The 17,776-nt window shown below is 38.6% G+C and overlaps 1 protein-coding gene across 2 annotated transcripts in view; it reads right to left on the bottom strand.

The window, feature by feature from the left end:
- SAV1 (salvador family WW domain containing protein 1) overlaps positions 1 to 17,776 on the bottom strand; it is a 35,741-nt gene that overhangs the window by 1,787 nt on the left and 16,178 nt on the right. For both annotated transcript variants that reach the window (XM_032179204.2, XM_058429932.1), the window contains exons 3-4: positions 9,602 to 9,872; positions 5,256 to 5,399 (exon numbers count right to left, since the gene is read on the bottom strand). In XM_032179204.2, the coding sequence (XP_032035095.1) occupies positions 5,256 to 5,399; positions 9,602 to 9,872 (415 nt within the window). The remainder of the gene's footprint in view (positions 1 to 5,255; positions 5,400 to 9,601; positions 9,873 to 17,776) is intronic.

Genomic DNA, 17,776 nt, shown 5'->3' with positions numbered 1-17,776 from the left:
ACATAAACATGTATTTCTAGCAAGAAACTAGGCTGTTTTTTAAAATGTCAACTTTATTTATAACTAAACCATAAGTTTTAATTAAAAATAACTGGGCACAGTGGTGGTGCCTATAGTCCCAGCTACTTGGGACGCTGAGGTAGGAGGACTCCTTGTGCCCAAGAGTTTGAGGCCAGCCTGGGCAACGTAGCAAGACCCTGTTTCTAAAAATAAATAAATCAGTTTTTTAAAAATCTGAGTTATTAACTGCTATTTACATATAATTCTTTGATTTTTTGAGATGGAGTCTCGCTATGTTGCCAGGCTGGAGTGCAGTGGTGTGATCTCAGCTCACCGCAACCTCTGCCTCCCGGGTTCAAGCAATTCTCCTGCCTCAAGTCTCCCAAGTGGCTGGGATTACAGGCACGTGCCACCATACCCAGCTAATTTTTGTATTTTTAGTAGAGACGGAGTTTCACCATGTTGGCCAGGATGGTCTCAATCTCCTGACCTCGTCATCTGCCCGCCTCAGCCTCCCAAAGTGCTGGGATTACAGGTGTGAGCCACCGCGCCTGGCCTGCATGTAATTCTTTTAGGGAAAGGAGAAAACTGCTAATATTACTTCATTTCAATTTAAGTTAAAGAATACCTATTTCTTTAAATTACCCATTATTCTAATATTAACACCAGACAACCATGAACACAGATTTCAAACTACAGTTGTTCTGTAATTTCTGAAGAACATATTTTGTGCTACTTATAAGTTCATCAAGAATTAATTGTCAGGAACTTAAGAATACTTTAGACCACATTGTGCTTGCAAATGATAATGCACAAAAATGGACGGTCATTTGCATCATTCATGTTGATGGATCTTTTTGAGGAATGCTATTCACAACAGCAAACAAGGAACCAAACAGAAGGAGAAATGAAGAGGAACCCTCATTCGTGGCTCTAAATATTCTTGAGGCTGAGTACATAAGCATCTAAAAAAACAAACAGGAAAACTAAAGAAGTTAAGAATAAACTTTTTAAAATGAGAGAATAAGTAGACTGTAGAAAGCTTCAGTGTGGTGAAGGATTCACAAAAGATTCTGTTTACATATATCATGGAAGACCATTAGTAGTCTTTCAGTGGTAAGTAGATCCCTGCTTAGCAGTAGTACCTTTAGTAGTTGGCTATATAGTTCCATTTCAGTATGTGATGAAGACAGCACTCTAATTAATATTCTCAAAGATGAAAAACACTAAAACCTAAAGAGGCTCTTTACCTCTTGCAAAAGTGCTTAGTGACTAAAAGTTCAAAAAGGAAGAGAACTACGGACCAAGATGCTTCAAAATAGTGGTTTTGAATGTTAACATCCACTAAGACTACAAAAAGAACTTGAATTAGGGAAAGGCATGTTATACCTGAAATTATACCTCTCAAATCATACTGCAGAGCAGACATAATAGGAAGTTTTGATTGCAAACTCTAGTATTATTTTTAACGATCATTTACTAGTATTTCCTACCCAGTGGTTCTTTGATATTATACCATTTTCTTTCAAAAGGACTAATATTTTAAAATGAGATTTAAAAAAAGGGAGACAGAAAACGTACTGAGCAGTTAGTGTGAGCCACTATACTTGGCATTTTGACATATTTCTGTTCAACTTGAGTATGTGCAACAGAAATGTCAGTAATACAACATGCAAAAACTAGAAGGTAAACGTATTTAATTGGACTCCCAATTTTACTCAGTTACTTGAGAGCTGCAAATTTATTAACAGATGTAGATTTCTTTGGTAGGAAGCTCTGTTCTTTTTAACGGGAAACTCCAACTACTTGTGAACATAAATTAGAGCGATACTGTAAGAAATACTCAATGAGCCTCCATGAAGAAACAGTTATAAGGTGTTTCTTAGAACGTCCACCATTCATGTAACTTAAGATTTTATGTGTTTCTTGGAAACAAATTCATAATTCCTAACAAAAAATCTTAATCTCCCAGAGTTAGCTAAGAGGCAATTCAGCAATGTGTACTAATTCAAGATGGTTACATTTATACCAGGTGAACTACAACAATGTTAAACTAATCTATCATCTGTGTACTTTCTAGCAAGGAAAACAACAAAAATAAGCTGGTAAATATTATACTTATTTTTAAGACATGAATATCATTCTCTATAAGTATTTTGAGTTTTGTCTAAAGGCAGAAAAAACCTTCAAACAATTTTGTCGTCTTTTTGTTTTTTTTTTTTAAGAGATGAAGATCTCCTATGTTTCCCAGGCTGAAGTGCAGTGGCTAATCACAGGCACAATACCACTACTGATCAGCACAGTAGTATTAACCTGCTCCATTTCCAACCTGGGCCAGTTCGCCCCTCCTTAGGCAACCTGGTGGTCCCTGCTCCTGGGAGGTCACCACACTGATGCCAAAGAGTACAGACATCCGACTGGCATAGTGCACCACAGCCCAGAACTCCTAGGCTCAAGCAATCCTGACTCTGCCCCTCAAGTAGCTTGGATTACGGGTGCACCACCATGCCTGGCCAAGTTTCTGACTTGCCAATCAGCATTCAGCATCAAGAGTACGATTATGGGTAGAAGCAACAAAATCAGATTAGAGAAAATCCTTTTGGGGGAAGAAAGTGCACTCCAAGAAGGGCACAGATGTGAAAAAACTGCAAAGCATGGAATGGAAATCCTATTCCAAATTCTTTCCTCTGTTGCTTCTATATAGTTACTATCCTTCTGCCTATAATCACCTAAGTGTTCCTTCTTTTTCTGAAAAGTATAAACTCCCATTCTTTCCTTCTTAACTAGCCAAGAAATTTGCTTCCACAAGTTTAACTTTTAGTTACTTATACTGTATATACACAGGTAAATCATTCAGAAAATTGGGTGTAAAACACTCCAGTGGTCTATGCTTCTAGCTTCTCTTTTGCTCTGTTTTTCCTAAGGCAGTATTCTATTCAAATACTACTTATAAATAACCCATATATACAAATGCCAGTTGCTATAATGCTACCAAAAAAACCTGTCCACATTGCATGCTGACTTCAAGATCAACAGTGCTGCTATCCTCAGCTCCAGGTATCACCATGTAGCCTAAATCCCCTGTACCCACCCACCATAACACTGTGCCCACTCTTCCCTCTTTTCCACCTGTATCCAGAGCAGGGTCAATAGTGACACTGCAGGATTGCCAAGACACTGCAATAAAAAATACCCTTGCCACACACTGCTGAGAACTAGTGTTTTGGTGTGTGTGTGAGAAATAACAAAGTAAATATGTTCTTGACAATGTTTTTGCTATCAAAGATTAAATTTTATTTTATTATATTTTATTTTGAGATGGAGTCTCACTCTGTCACCCAGGCTGGTGTGCAATGGCGCGATCTTGGCTCACTGCAACCTCCGCCTCCCGGGTTCAAATGATTCTCCTGCCTTAGCCTCCCGAGTAGCTGGGACCACAGGCGCGTGCCACCATACCCAGCTAATTTTTTGTATTTTTAATAGATATAAAGTTTCACTGTGTTAGCCAGGATGGTCTCGATCTCCTGACCTTGTGATCCACCCGCCTTGGCCTCCCAAAGTGCTGGGATTACAGGCGTGAGCCACCGCGCCTGGCCTAACTTTTAAAATTTTATCCTATAGTTCAGCTTGGGTACAGTTATACCAAGCATTATAGACTTTTTTGAGCAGACACAGGAACATAACTTTACAAAAATTAAATAAAAATTAAAACAGTCTTTCTAAATCAAGTTTTAGAAGTATATGCAAAAATTGTGTTGGTAAATTACTGTGAGAGATAGGATTAAAGAATTTCAGGATTGAAGAATTTCAGATTCTCAATCGTCTGAAAAACAAAAGAAACATGCATTTTTTTGCAAAAATGTCTCTTTTTGTTGTGATAATTGATTCTTCATTATCTAATTCATAGATAACCACTCACCCTTTGTTGATAGAATATTAACCATTTCCATCCTCTTCAGAAACATTAATTAGAATCAACTAGAAGCAACAGGCTTCTAGACCTCTTGTTTAAGTTTTTAAGCAGTAAAGAAGTATAGTACTTGCTCTGTTTTTGTCAGTCTGGCCCATTTTGGAAGAGTTACAACCTATTTGCTAGTTTCCTTGAGTTTTATAATTAGCTCACAGAACCACGGAATTCAGAAAGACTATAATCTTCAGGAATCTGTTTCTTTCCGCAAGAAACCAGGAATTCCATTTAAGTACTATCTCTTCCCCCAAAAGGAAAGATTATGCTATTTCTTATTAAACATGACTATAGAGTAGAAATAACATACAACAGAAAGAATAACTCTCCTCAACCATATCCACCCCCAGAAATACTAAGGTTAACAGTTGGGCACATATTCTTACAGATTTAAGGAAAATAAAAACGCATACAGATATTACATATGATTTAGAATCAGCATACAAACATACAGTTGTAGGTCAGGTGGTATCAAGAGAGAAAGAAAAGAGGAAAATAGGAAAGAAAATGCCATCTGCTATCATTCCTTTTTTTGGCAGTAGTTGTGGGGGCAGTCAGGGTCTCTCACGCTCTGTCACCTAGGCTGGAGTGCAGTGGCACAAGCATAGCTCACTGCAGCCTCGAACTCCTGGGCTCAAGCAGTCCTCCCACCTTAGCCTCCCAAGTAGCTGAGATCACAGGCACACACCACAGCATGCTGCTAATTTTTAAATTTTTTATAGAGACAGAGTCCTGCCATGTTGCTCAGGCTGAACTTGAACTCCTCAGATCAAGCTATCCTCCCACCTCAGCCTCCCAAGTACTTGGGACTATAGACCATGCAAAAAGCCTGGCTAATTTTTAAATTTTTTTTTTGTGGAAATGGGACTCTCGTTATGTTGCCAAGGCTGGTCTCGAACTCCTGGACTTAAGAGATCCTCCTGCCTCAGGCTTCCAAAGTGCTGGGATTACAGGTATGAGCCACTGTGCCAAGCCCAGGTCCTTTTATCATAAGTACTGTATCACTTATTTACAAATTAATCTTCTCCTATGAGAATGTAAGTTTCTTACTTGTATCCCTAATAGCAGAGGTCTGCACACAAAGAAATGAAGATTCTATAAATGTTTGAAGAACTAATATTTCTAATTAATGATTTTCACACATTATAAACTATGACATCCTTTATTCAAGTGAAGTATTACTTAGAAGCCCAATATTATTAAGAGTAAAATATGGCACACTACTTGGATTAAGCAGCCCAGAGACTCCATTCTCACTCCTCAAACAAATTTGTGCTGTAAATGTACTTACTTCACAGGGGCTCGCGCATAAACCTGAAGCCAGTCAGGAATTTCTGCAGTATGATATGGATTTGCAGGTACCAGAAGGGACTGATTTCTTTCAGTTTGCTGTGGCTGGTATGTGACAGGAGGTGGTTGATCATACCGAGGTACACTAAGAAGAAAGGAGTGACATTCTTTAGGATAAAGGTCTTAAAATCTAAACAAGAAATTATAAAGAACAAATAATACTTCAGCATTTTTCAGTGTGCCTTCTGTCCAAACTGACTTACACCACCTAAAAGATAATGTATTTTTAAGATATTTCATCTGGCTGGTATTTAGTCTTTTCAAAAACAGGTTCAAAGGAGGATATAAAAAACCTGGAGCTAAGTTTTAACCTTTATACAAAGGCTTAAAACTAGAATAGTAAATTCCCACAAGAAATAGTCATCAGCTGTAAATTCATATCAGAAAGGTTGACAGTTTCTAAGAAAGGATGTTTTCTTCCTCCTGTAGGCTGAAAATGGGGGTTAGGATATGTAGTGAGGCAGCAGTGAGTATTGTGTTTGAAATATCTCTATCCAATGCAGATAACTTTTCAACTTTTACCAACTCAAGAGAACATATGGGAGTTAGAGTTGATCAGAACCTATTTTAAGTCACAGAGATTAAAAAAAAAAACAACAACCATGCTTTAGTTCTAACAGCCTGTGTATGCTGTGGGGAGTGGAGACATATGGGAAAGGGTAAGGAAAGCACTGAACTACCTGAAGGTTAATAGCTGAACTTGAGGAGGCCAAAAGGGTCTATTTCAGACTGAAAGGGGTCTGCACCTTCAAACATAAGGATTTATGTGTATATGTGGCCAACAAGCATATGAAAAAATGCTCAACATCACTGCTTATTAGAGAAATGCAAATCAAAACCACAATGAAATAAATACCATTCTACATCAGTCAGAATGGCTATTATAAAAAGTCAAAAAATAACAGATGCTGGTATGGTTGCAAAGAAAAGTGAATGCTTATACACTGCTGGTGGGAATATAAATTAGTTCAGTCACAGTGGAAAGCAGTTGTGAGATTTCTCAAAGAACTTAGAACTACCATTCAATCCAGCAGTCCCATTACTGGGACTATTTCTACAAAGGAATAGAAATCATTCTACCATAAAGAAATATGCGTGCACATGTTAACTGCAGCACTATTCACAATAGCAAAGATATGGTATCAACCTAAATGCCCATCAATGGTGGGCTGGATAAAGAAAATGTGGTATGCAGACACCATGGAATACTACCCAGCCATAAAAAAGAACAAGAGCATGTCCTATGCAGCAACACTGATGGAACTGGAGGCCATTATCCTAAGTGAATTAATGCAGGAAGAGAAAACTAATACCACATGTTGATAGGAGCTAAACACTGAGTACACATGGACACAAAGAAGGGAACAACAAACATTGACGCCTACTTGCGGGCAGAGGATGGGAGAAGCATGAGGATTGAAAAACTACCTATCAGGGACTGGGCGTAGTGCCTTACACCTGTAATCCCAGCACTTTGGGAGGCCAAGGTGGGCAGAGCACCTGAGGTTGGGAGTTTGAGACCAGCCTGGCCAACATGGAGAAAGCCCGTCTTACTAAAAACACAAAACTTAACCAGGCTTCGTGATGCATGCCTGTAATCCCAGCTACTAGGGAGGCTGAGGCAGGAGAATTGCTTGAACCTGGGAGGCGGAGGTTGAGGTGAGCTGAGATTGCGCCACTGCACTCCAGCCTTGGCAACAAGAGTGAAACTCTGTCTCAGAAAAAAAAAAAAAAAAGAAAAGAAAAACTACCTATCAGATACTATGCTTATTACCTGGGTGATAAAATAATCTATACCAAATCCCCAAGCCATGCAATTTACCCATGTAACAAACCTGCACATGTACCCCTGAACCTAAAATAAAAGTTAGGGAGAAAAAAAAAGAAAATGTGGTGTATATATAACAATGGGGAGAAAAAAATGCATGCGTATATTAGAAAAGGTCACTGTTGGCCGGGCGCGGTGGCTCACGCTTGTAATCCCAGCACTTTGGGAGGCCGAGGCGGGCAGATCACGAGGTCAGGAGACCGAGACCACGGTGAAACCCCGTCTCTACTAAAAATACAAAAAATTAGCCGGGCGTGGTGGCGGGCGTCTGTAGTCCCAGCTACTCGGAGAGGCTGAGACAGGAGAATGGCGTGAACCTGGAAGGCGGAGCTTGCAGTGAGCCGAGATGGCGCCACTGCACTCCAGCCTGGGCGACAGAGCGAGACTCCGTCTCAAAAAAAAAAAAAAAAGAAAAAGAAAAGGTCACTGTTTACTAAACTGGGATTAAAATAAGGTTAGATTATGCTGTGGTTAACAATTTTAGAAGATCAATATGCAAATGGAACTGAATTCTATCTTCAACTCTTCTTTCCTAAATAGGTTCAAAGGAAAATGTTCTTTGACAGTACAACTGGGATGAGGAAGAACTGGGACTTTGAAGTCAGGTACGCCTGGATTTGAACCTCAGCTTTAACACTTACAAACTATGTAAATGTAGGCAAAACTCCTCCACTCCCTAAGCCTCAGCTTCCATACTTGTAAAAGTGGAATAATAAATTCATACCACAGGTGGTTGTTCTCAGGATTAAATGACCTAATGTAAGTCAAGAATTCTGTATAAGGATTGGCCTAAGATAGACAACCAGACAACTATTAATACTACATATGTGAGCTTAAGGGCAGCGTTTATTCTCTCTTGTTCAACTTCTACCAAGTTGCTGAGAGACGTAAATTAATTAACGATGAAATTGCTTTTAAAAAACTATTAAAATTCTGTAAAAACATAAGGTTAATGATGATTGTATTACTCTATTTTCACACTGCTATAAATAATTACCTGAAACTGGGTAATTTATAAAGAAAAGAGGTTTAATCAACCCACAGTTCCATAACTGGGAGGCCTCAGGAACCTTAAATCATGGCAGAAGGTGAAGGGGAAGCAAGGCACATCTTACATGGTGGCAGGAGAGAGAGAGAAGGGGGAACTGCCACACGTTTTTAAACCATCAGATCTCGTGAGAACTCACTACCAGAACAACAGGGGGGAAATGGCCCCCATGATTCAACTACCTCCCACCAGGTCCCTCCCTTGACACATGGGGATTACGATTTGAGATGAGATTTGGGTGAGGACACAGAGCCAAACCATGTCAATGATGAACAGAAAAGTAAACTCTCAAATCTGGTTATCTGGACTGCAACAATCATTGCCACCTGATGACCACACCACAAGTTCGATTCTTTCAAAGGACAACAACCTCAGTAGTTGAATAAACACTGATTGGGTGCCACTACATGGAATCATGGGAAAAAACAAATTTTCAAAGTTGAATTAATAAATCCAAATATGTAAAATAATTAAAACGACACAATAATGATAAAGCTTAGTTTTCCAGTTGATAATACTAAAACACATTTTCATAACTATTTTAATGGTTCTAAGAAAATGCAAATGTCCACTATAACCAAAAAACTGTATTATGCCAGATGACACTAAGCAACATTTATCAAAATGCAGATGATATTTTACTCATTTTTAATCTTGTGGCTCAGCTTTTGAAGCTCAATTGTGGTTAATTTGAAATATTTGCGACTTCATTACTAAACTAATACTAGCTTTTATGTACTTTGAAATCCAGTGTGTATTTACACTTACAGCACATCTCAATTTATATTAATCACATTCAAGTGCTCAACAGCCACATGTGACAACTGGCTACCAGGCAGCACAGGGCTAAAAGTCTGGCAACAAAGCAGATCTACCCAGCCCGGTATCAATCAAAATAGCACAAAGAATTACTGGCTGTATTTATTAAACAGATATGGGATGTTTTGTTCAGTCCCAATTTTCACTTTCTTGTCTAGTAATAGCAAGAAACAGAACATACCATCATGTCTGAAATAGAATAAACAGCAACATGCTATAATTCAATTGTACATTCTGACTTAGGGGATAGGTCTGTATTATTTGTAAAAATTTAAGTGTAAGAAGGCAGAAGCTTTAATTATTTAATTTTCTGGACACCGATAACAAAAACATTCTGGCATTATTATAGCAGAATCTGATCATAAGAACAATGATCTTGTTTTTGAGGTTTTTTTAAAGAAAAAAGTATTTTTTTAACTTATTAAAGTCATTTATTACTAAATGTATGTCCAGAGAAAAATGTAAATTTTGAAATACAAGGCTTTCAAATCTCAAGCTTTAGGATGCTTTTCTCTTAGATGAAAATATGAGTCCAAAATCTAACATTAGACAATCCCAAAACAAAAAGTTGAAAATAAAGTTGATACTCTACCTAGGAGCACAGGGATGCCTGTATTGGGCCTTCTTATTTGTGTGATCTACATAATAGGTTCCAAATTCGGATGACTCAACTCGTTCCCATCCAGGAGGAAGTCCTTCTCGCTCAAGAGGATGGCTCCAGTGAGTTGTATTTGTGTTATGATCTATATAATATTTTCTCCCTCTCATTGTCCAGTCCACAGACCAGCCAGGAGGAAGGGGTAAATCTTCAGAACCATGGTTAGTCAAATTTCCTAAAGATGTAGCAGCAACTCTCCCAATACCTATGGGGAAAAAGAAAATGATAGAGAAGAAACAGAACAATTATTCAATGCAAAAAATGTGCCAGCTAGCAAAGTCACAACATTAACTATCCTGATTGTACGCTTCTATTTAAATTCATGATTATGTCCATTAGGATGGTTTTCATAAAACTAGTCAGTATTACTATTAATTAATTATAAAAAGGGGGAGGAACTAGACTTTGAAATTAGTGGAGGGTTTTTTGGCTGATGCTTCCATCAACAGGCCAAACATTTAACAACAGGCTAAGCATCCCTAATCCAAAAATCTGAAATTTGAAATGCTCCAAAATCCAAAACTTCGAGAGCTGACATGTTGCCACAAGTAGAAAATTCCACACTTGACCTTATGTGATGAGTCATAGTTAAAATTCAGTTAAAACTTTGTTTTATGCACAAAATTATTTAAAATATTATGTAAAATTACCTTCAGGCTATGTGTAGAAGGTATATATGAAATATAAATGAATTTCATGTTCAGATTTGGGATCTCTTCCCAAGATATCTCATTATGGATATACAAATATTCCAAAAAAAAAAAAAAATCCAAAATCTCAAACACTGCTGGTCCTAAGCATTTTGGGGTAAGGGATAATCAACCTGTAGCAGTAAAGCTACTTAAGTATGTATACTGCCAAAAGAAAAGTGGGAAAAAGAAAATTTCCCCTGATTAAAGATTTGACATTTCGGCCGGGCGCGGTGGCTCACGCTTGTAATCCCAGCACTTTGGGAGGCCGAGGCGGGCGGATCACGAGGTCAGGAGATCGAGACCACGGTGAAACCCTGTCTCTACTAAAAATACAAAAAATTAGCCGGGCGTGGTGGCGGGCGCCTGTAGTCCCAGCTACTCGGAGAGGCTGAGGCAGGAGAATGGCGTGAACCCAGGAGGCGGAGCTTGCAGTGAGCCGAGATCGCGCCACTGCACTCCAGCCTGGGTGACAGAGTGAGACTCCGTCTCAAAAAAAAAAAAAAAAAAAAAAAAAAGAGATTTGACATTTCATCTTTAAAAAAAATGCAAAAATGAACTTGTAAAACTATTCCCAGTTATAAATTCTTAAAAGTAATCTGGCTGCGCCCTAGAATTATTAAGTAAGCTTAAGGTAGCAGGGTTAAGGTCAACATACAAAAACTAATTAAATATTTATATATTAACAAACAACAACTGGAAACAAAAGTTAGTGAGATAATATTATTTATAATAGCGCCAAAAAATTGTGCAGGATCCATATGCTAAAAACTACAAAACACTGATGAAAGAAATAAAAAACCTATCACATTAATGGATTGGAAGATTCAACATAAAGTTAAGATGTCAATTCTCCTGAAATGATCTTTATCTTTATAGGAGTCCCCCCTTATCCATGGGGGGATCCATTCCAAGACCCCCCGTAGATGCCTGAAACTGCAGATAGTACTTAACCCTGTGTATGCTATGTTTTCCTATACATACGTATCTATGATGAAGTTTAACTTATAAATTAGGCACAGTAAGGGATTAACAACAATAAAATTGAACAATTATAACATTATAATAAAAACTGGGTGAATGTGATCTCCCTCTCTCTTGAAAGATCTTGTACCATATTCATCTATTTTCAGACTGCAGTTGCAGAAGTAGCTGAAATTGTGGAAAGCAAAGATAAAACGAGACTACTGTCATTCCAATAAAAATTCCGGTCGGGCGCGGTGGCTCACGCCTGTAATCCCAGTACTTTGGGAGGCCGAGGTGAGCGGATCACCTGAAGTCTGGAGTTTGAGACCAGCCTGACCAACATGGTGAAACCCCGTCTCTACTAAAAACACAAAAATTAGCCGGGCGTGGTGGTGGACGCCTGTAATCCCAGCTACTCGGGAGGCTGAGGCAGGAGAATCGCTTGAACCTGAAAGCAGAGGTTGCAGTGAGCCAAGAACACGCCATTGCACTCCATCCTGGGCGACAAGAGTGAAACTCCGTCTCAAAAAAAAAAAAAAAAATTCCATGGAGTTTTTGTAGATACAGATAGTTATTAAACAGATTTTAAAATGTATACTGAAAGGCAAAAGAACTAGAGTAGCCAAAACAATTTTTTTGAAAAAGGGATAAAGTTGAAGGACTCACACTACCTGATTTTTAAGGCTTACTATAAAGCTACAGTAATCAAGACAGTATGGTATTGTCAGAAGAACAGACAAATAGATAAATGGAACCGAACAGAGAATCCAAAAGCACACCCACACAGACATGGTCAACTGATTTTTTTTATAAAGGTGAAAGGGCAACAGTGGGGAAAGGTTAGTTTTTCCAACAAATGACGTTGCAACAACTGGACATCCATATGCAAAAAACCTAATCACAACCTATACCTCCCACCTTATATCCAAATTAACTCAAAATAGATCATATATCTAAATTTAAAACTGTAACGCTTTTACAAGAAAAAAATAGAATAAATTTTCATGAGTTTGGACACAGTACTTTTTTTTTACCATGATGCTTAAAGTTCAACTCATAAAGAAAAAATACTGATTAAATTGAACTCTGTCAAGATTAAAAATGCTTGTGAAGGACACTAAGAGAAAGAAAATCAAGCTGTAAACTGGGAGAAAACATTTGCAAATCACATTATTAGCCAAAGAACTCTGACCTAGAATATACAAAGAACTCTCAAAACTCAACATTAAGAAAACAACCCTGAGCCCGGTGCAGTGACACGCACCTGTAGTTCAACCTACTCAGGAAGCTGAGTAGGTGGGTTACTTGAGCCCAAGATTTCAGGTCTGTAGCACACTATCATCACGCCTGTGAACAGCTACTGCACTCCGGTCTGTGCAACAGAGTGAAACCCCTTCTCTCAAAACAAAAACAGAAGAAGAAAACAAAACGACTCAGTTAAAAAAAAAGGGGTAAGAATTTTTAATAGGCACTTCACCGAAGACAACATATTGACGGTAAATAGCACATGAAAAAATGCTCAGGATCATAATCAGCTGTGAGAGAAATGCAAATTAAAACCATAATGAAATGACAATACACGTATATGAAAATGGCCAAAAACAAAACAAAACCTGACAATGCAAGTTCTTACGTGGATACAGAACAATTGGAATGCCCATACACTGCTGGTGTGGATGAAAAATGCTACAGTCACTCTGGAGAACAGCTTAGCAATTTCTTATAAAGTTAAACATATGCTTTTCATATGCTACAGCAATCCCATTCCCAAATATTTACCCTAGAGAAATGAGAAGTCATCTTCACACAAAATCCTATTTGTGGATATTTACAATGACTGTATTCATATTTGCCCCAAAGTAGAAACGACACACGTCCTTTAACAGAATGGATAAACTAACTGTGGTGCAACTGTACAGTGAAATCTACTCAGGAATAAAATGTAACTAATTATTGGTACATGCAAGAATCTCAAAAATGAATCTCAGAAGTATCATGCTGAGGGAAAGCAGCCCAGTCTCAAGTGGCTACAAATTGTATGGTTCATTTTTATGAGATTCTTCCAAATGCAAAACTACTAGGACAGAAAACAGTGATTGCTAGGAACTGGAGGTGAGGGACAGGAGTTGACTATAAGAGGACAACCTAAGGGAATTTTAGAGGGTGTTTGAAATGTTCTATATTCTCATTACGCAGGCATTACATGAAATCTATATATATGTTAATACTCAGAACTGTGTAACTTGAAAAAAGTTAAATTTGCTACATTTTTTAAAAGAATAATCTGGCTGCATAATTTTATTCTCACACAATAATACTAATAGTTGGCCGGGTGTGGTGGCTCATGCCTGTAATCCCAGCACCTTGGGAGGCTGAGGCGGGCAGATCATGAGGTCAGGAGATCAAGACCATCCTGGCTAACACAGTGAAACCCCGTCTCTACTAAAAATACAAAAATTAGCCGGGCATGGTGGTGGGCGCCTGTAGTCCCAGCTACTCGGGAGGCTGAGACAGGAGAATGGCATGAACCCAGGAGGCGGAGGTTGCAGTGAGCCAAGATTGCGCCACTACACTCCAGCCTGGGCGACAGAGCGAGACGTCTCAAAAAAAAAAAAAAAAAAGAATACTAACAGCATATGTATAACAAATCACCCCGAAACTCAGTGGCTTAAAACAAGAAGTATTTATTTGGTTCACTAGAGGTTGGTGATACTGGCTGAGCTAAGGTTTTCCTTGATATTTGGTACAAGTTATCTTTACTGTCTCATTACTTGATGAAAGTTATCTCTTGTATAACTTTCAATATGAAGCCCTACTGATGATCAGACCTCCCTTTCTTCTCTGACGTAAGCTGCTATTTTTTTTTTTTTGAGACGGAGTCTCGCTCTGTCGCCCAGGCTGGAGTGCAGTGGCGCAATCTCGGCTCACTGCAAGCTCCGCCTCCCAGGTTCACGCCATTCTCCTGCCTCAGCCTCTCGGAGTAGCTGGGACTACAGGCGCCCGCCACCACGCCCGGCTAATTTTTTTTTGTATTTTTAGTAGAGACGGGGTTTCACTGTGGTCTCGATCTCCTGACCTCGTGATCCGCCCGCCTCGGCCTCCCAAAGTGCTGGGATTACAAGCGTGAGCCACCGCGCCCGGCCAAGCTGCTATTTTTTTTTACCCCTAGTTCACTCTGTTCCAGCTACACTCACCTCCTGGATGCTGTTCTCAAACATGGCGGGCACTGGCTGTTTACTCTCCCTAGAACATTCTTCCTTCAGATATTCTCTTGGCTCACTCTCACCCTCTTCAAGCCTCTTCTCAAATGTCTCAATGAAGCTTATTCCTACTATGGCAATCTACATCTGCTGAGCTTCTACTTACCGTTTTACTTTTTTAAAAACCACTTTAACCTTTTAACTTATTATATAATTTCAGTTTGTTTATTTACCTACAAGAATCCCACAAAGAAGATTCTTAGGACAGGAATCTTTGTTTTGTTCACAGATACATCTCCAGTCTCTAGAACGGTGTCCACAGAATAAAGCACATAGTAAGTGTTAAATAAATAAGCTGCAGCAATAAAGACAGTGTGGTATTAGTGGAGGAGATACACAACAATGAGACAGAAACTGCATAAATCTTTCCCTTGACTTTTGGACTTATTTTGCCTCTTTAACTCCCACATTTTACTAGTTCTGAAACGAAGGTATTTATTACAATCAAGAGAGTAAATTTGTTAGCCACTAGGCAGCAAATACAGATATATTATCATTGCTGGTGCATGTTCTAACACAGTCCTAGGAAGACAGTATGTGGTTCATACTATTATTAATCCTCATTATTTGTAACAGTTGCACCCCAGACAAAATTTTAACATAAATTTGAATCCCTGTCCCTGAAAGGTACAAAGATACAACATTTAAATGAAAAGTTAGTGCATTAACAGAAGACTGCCAGTCAACCCAAGGCCCTAACTGCCAAATTCAGAATATCCCAGAATGGTCAAAATAAGAAAGACTGGGTGACCACTGAGGTGTGAAGGAGTACCATGCCAGAGCAAAACATCTACTAGTCAAAAGTTCCCAGACGACTTTGAAGAGCTTTTAAAATTACAGTTGGCTGGAAACTAAGGCAAAATGAAAACATCAAGTTTACCTTTAAGGAAAGGCAAATGAAACAGACCCCAGTGACAAAAGGTAATTTAGAAGAAACTTTAAACTTAAGGTAAATGCTTCAATTCAAACTCAGATTCTAAAGAAGGATATGTAAGTGTATGGATAAATACAGGTTATTGGCATGTGGTTTAAGAAACTGTTTTTATTTAAATACAACATACAATGCATATGCAGAAGGCTAGTCACTGCAGCAACATCTATAGTTGCAAAAGGCTAGAAATCAACCAAATGTCCAATAATAGCAAACTGGATGATTACACTATTACACACACAGAACAGAGTACTATATTATATAGCTGTAAACATGAATGAAGATGATTTCTATTTATTGCCCTGGAATAATATTCGGGATGTATTACGTGAAAAAAGAGTCTGGACAGTACACCACCATATATATAGATATATGTATATATATATATACGCGTATATATATATATACATATATCTATATATATGTAGTAGCCAGCCAGTAAGGTGACCCTGGGCCCCAATTATCCCTGTCCTCCTGGTATTCACACCCTTTTCTGTGTGACCAATAGTTCATGGCAGAAAGGATGGTGTGTGACTTCTGAGATTAGGATATAAAAGACCATGCACTTGCCTTGGTCAAGTGTACTTGCTCTCATCACTCACCCTGGGGGAAACCAGATACCATATCATGAGAAGCCCATGAGTGATGAATTTAGGCCTTCAGGCAGAACTGAAGCCTCCTACTAACAGCCTTGTGAGTGAACTTAGAAGAGGATCTTTTGGCTGGGTCAGCACTTTGGGAGGCCAAGGTGGATGGACCACCTGATCTCAGAAGTTTGAGACCAGCCTGGCCAAGAGGACAAAAGCCTATCTCTACTAAAATTACAAATAATTAGCTGGGCGTGGCAGCACAAGCCTGTAGTCCCAGCTACTCAGGAGGCTGAGGCAGGAGAACGCTTGAACCTGGGAGATGGAGGTTGCAGTGAGCTGAGAGCGCGCTACTGCACTCAAGCCTGAGCGACAGAGAGAGACTCATCTCCAAAAAAAAAAAAGAAAGAAAGAAATGGATTTTTCAGCCCGAGCGAAGCCCTCAGATAACTGCAGCCCCAGCTGCCGTGTGTGAACTGCAACTTCATGAGAGAATCCTGAGTCAGAATGACCTGGCTAAGCCGCTTCCAAAATCCTGACCCACAGAAACTGAGATAATAAATGTTTATTGTTTTATGCCAATGAGTTTGAGAATAATGTGTTTTACAGCTACAGAAACCTAACACAATATATATGAAGGAAAATAATATGAATATTTTACATATATATGTATTTGTATCTATTTTCATAAAATGCTGCAGTGAAGTATGTAACAAAAATTAATAAAATTGGGTATTTACGGGGGAGGAGGGAAATGGGGTGGAAGAGGACAGGGATAGAATTAATTTTCTAAATGTATTCTGTTTTATCGTTTTGATTTTGCAACCTTTTAAATATCCTATATAACTTCCAAACAAAATTAAATCAAAATTTAGAAAATGCAATCCCTAAAAAGTGAAAACAAAATGAAGTAAACAAATCTAATAGTGCATGAAGCAGCTAAAGCATAATTCAGAAAAATTAATTCAAAGTGAATTTTATTACTTATTTATTGTCATTTATTTTTGAGACAGGGTCTCACTCTGTCACCCAGGCTGGAGTGCAGTGGCACAATTACGGCTCACTGCAGCCTCAACCTCCTGGGCTCAAGCAATCCTCCCACCTCAGCCTCCCAAGTAGGTGTGACTATGGACATGCACCACCTAGCCTGGCTAATTTTTTAAATTATTTTTTGTAAAGACAGGGTCTCATTATGTTGCCCAGGCTGGTCTCAAAACCCTTAGACTCAAGCATTCCTCCCTTCACGGCCTCCCAGTGTGCTAGGATTACAGGCATGCGCCCCTGTGCCCAGCCCAAAGAGAATTTTCAACACAATAAATTGTACTTCCTCATCAGGAAATATCCTAAATTTTAAAAATGAACTACAAAGAAATCTTCTGTTTTATTCAGTAATCATATTGTCGATGACAGTATTTTTAAAGCTAGTTATGCTATAGATAAAGCAAATGAATAGTTATGTAATTGTCAACAGGAACCAAGATTTTCAGTCTGAGAAAAAAATAAAAATCTAAGGCAAAAAGAAGGTAGCTCAATGTTAATGTACTTACTGCCAACAAACTGTACACTTAAAAATGGTTAAGACGGTAAATTTTGTTATGTGTATTTTATCACAATTAAATTTTTTTTAAAAAAAGCTAAAAGTAAAAACTTGGAAATCTTAAACTGCCAACAGTATG

Source organism: Hylobates moloch, unplaced genomic scaffold, assembly GCF_009828535.3.
Source record: "Hylobates moloch isolate HMO894 unplaced genomic scaffold, HMol_V3 SCAFFOLD_16, whole genome shotgun sequence".
NCBI classification, from domain to species: Eukaryota; Metazoa; Chordata; class Mammalia; order Primates; family Hylobatidae; genus Hylobates; species Hylobates moloch.
This window is presented reverse-complemented; position numbering and strand designations above follow the sequence as displayed.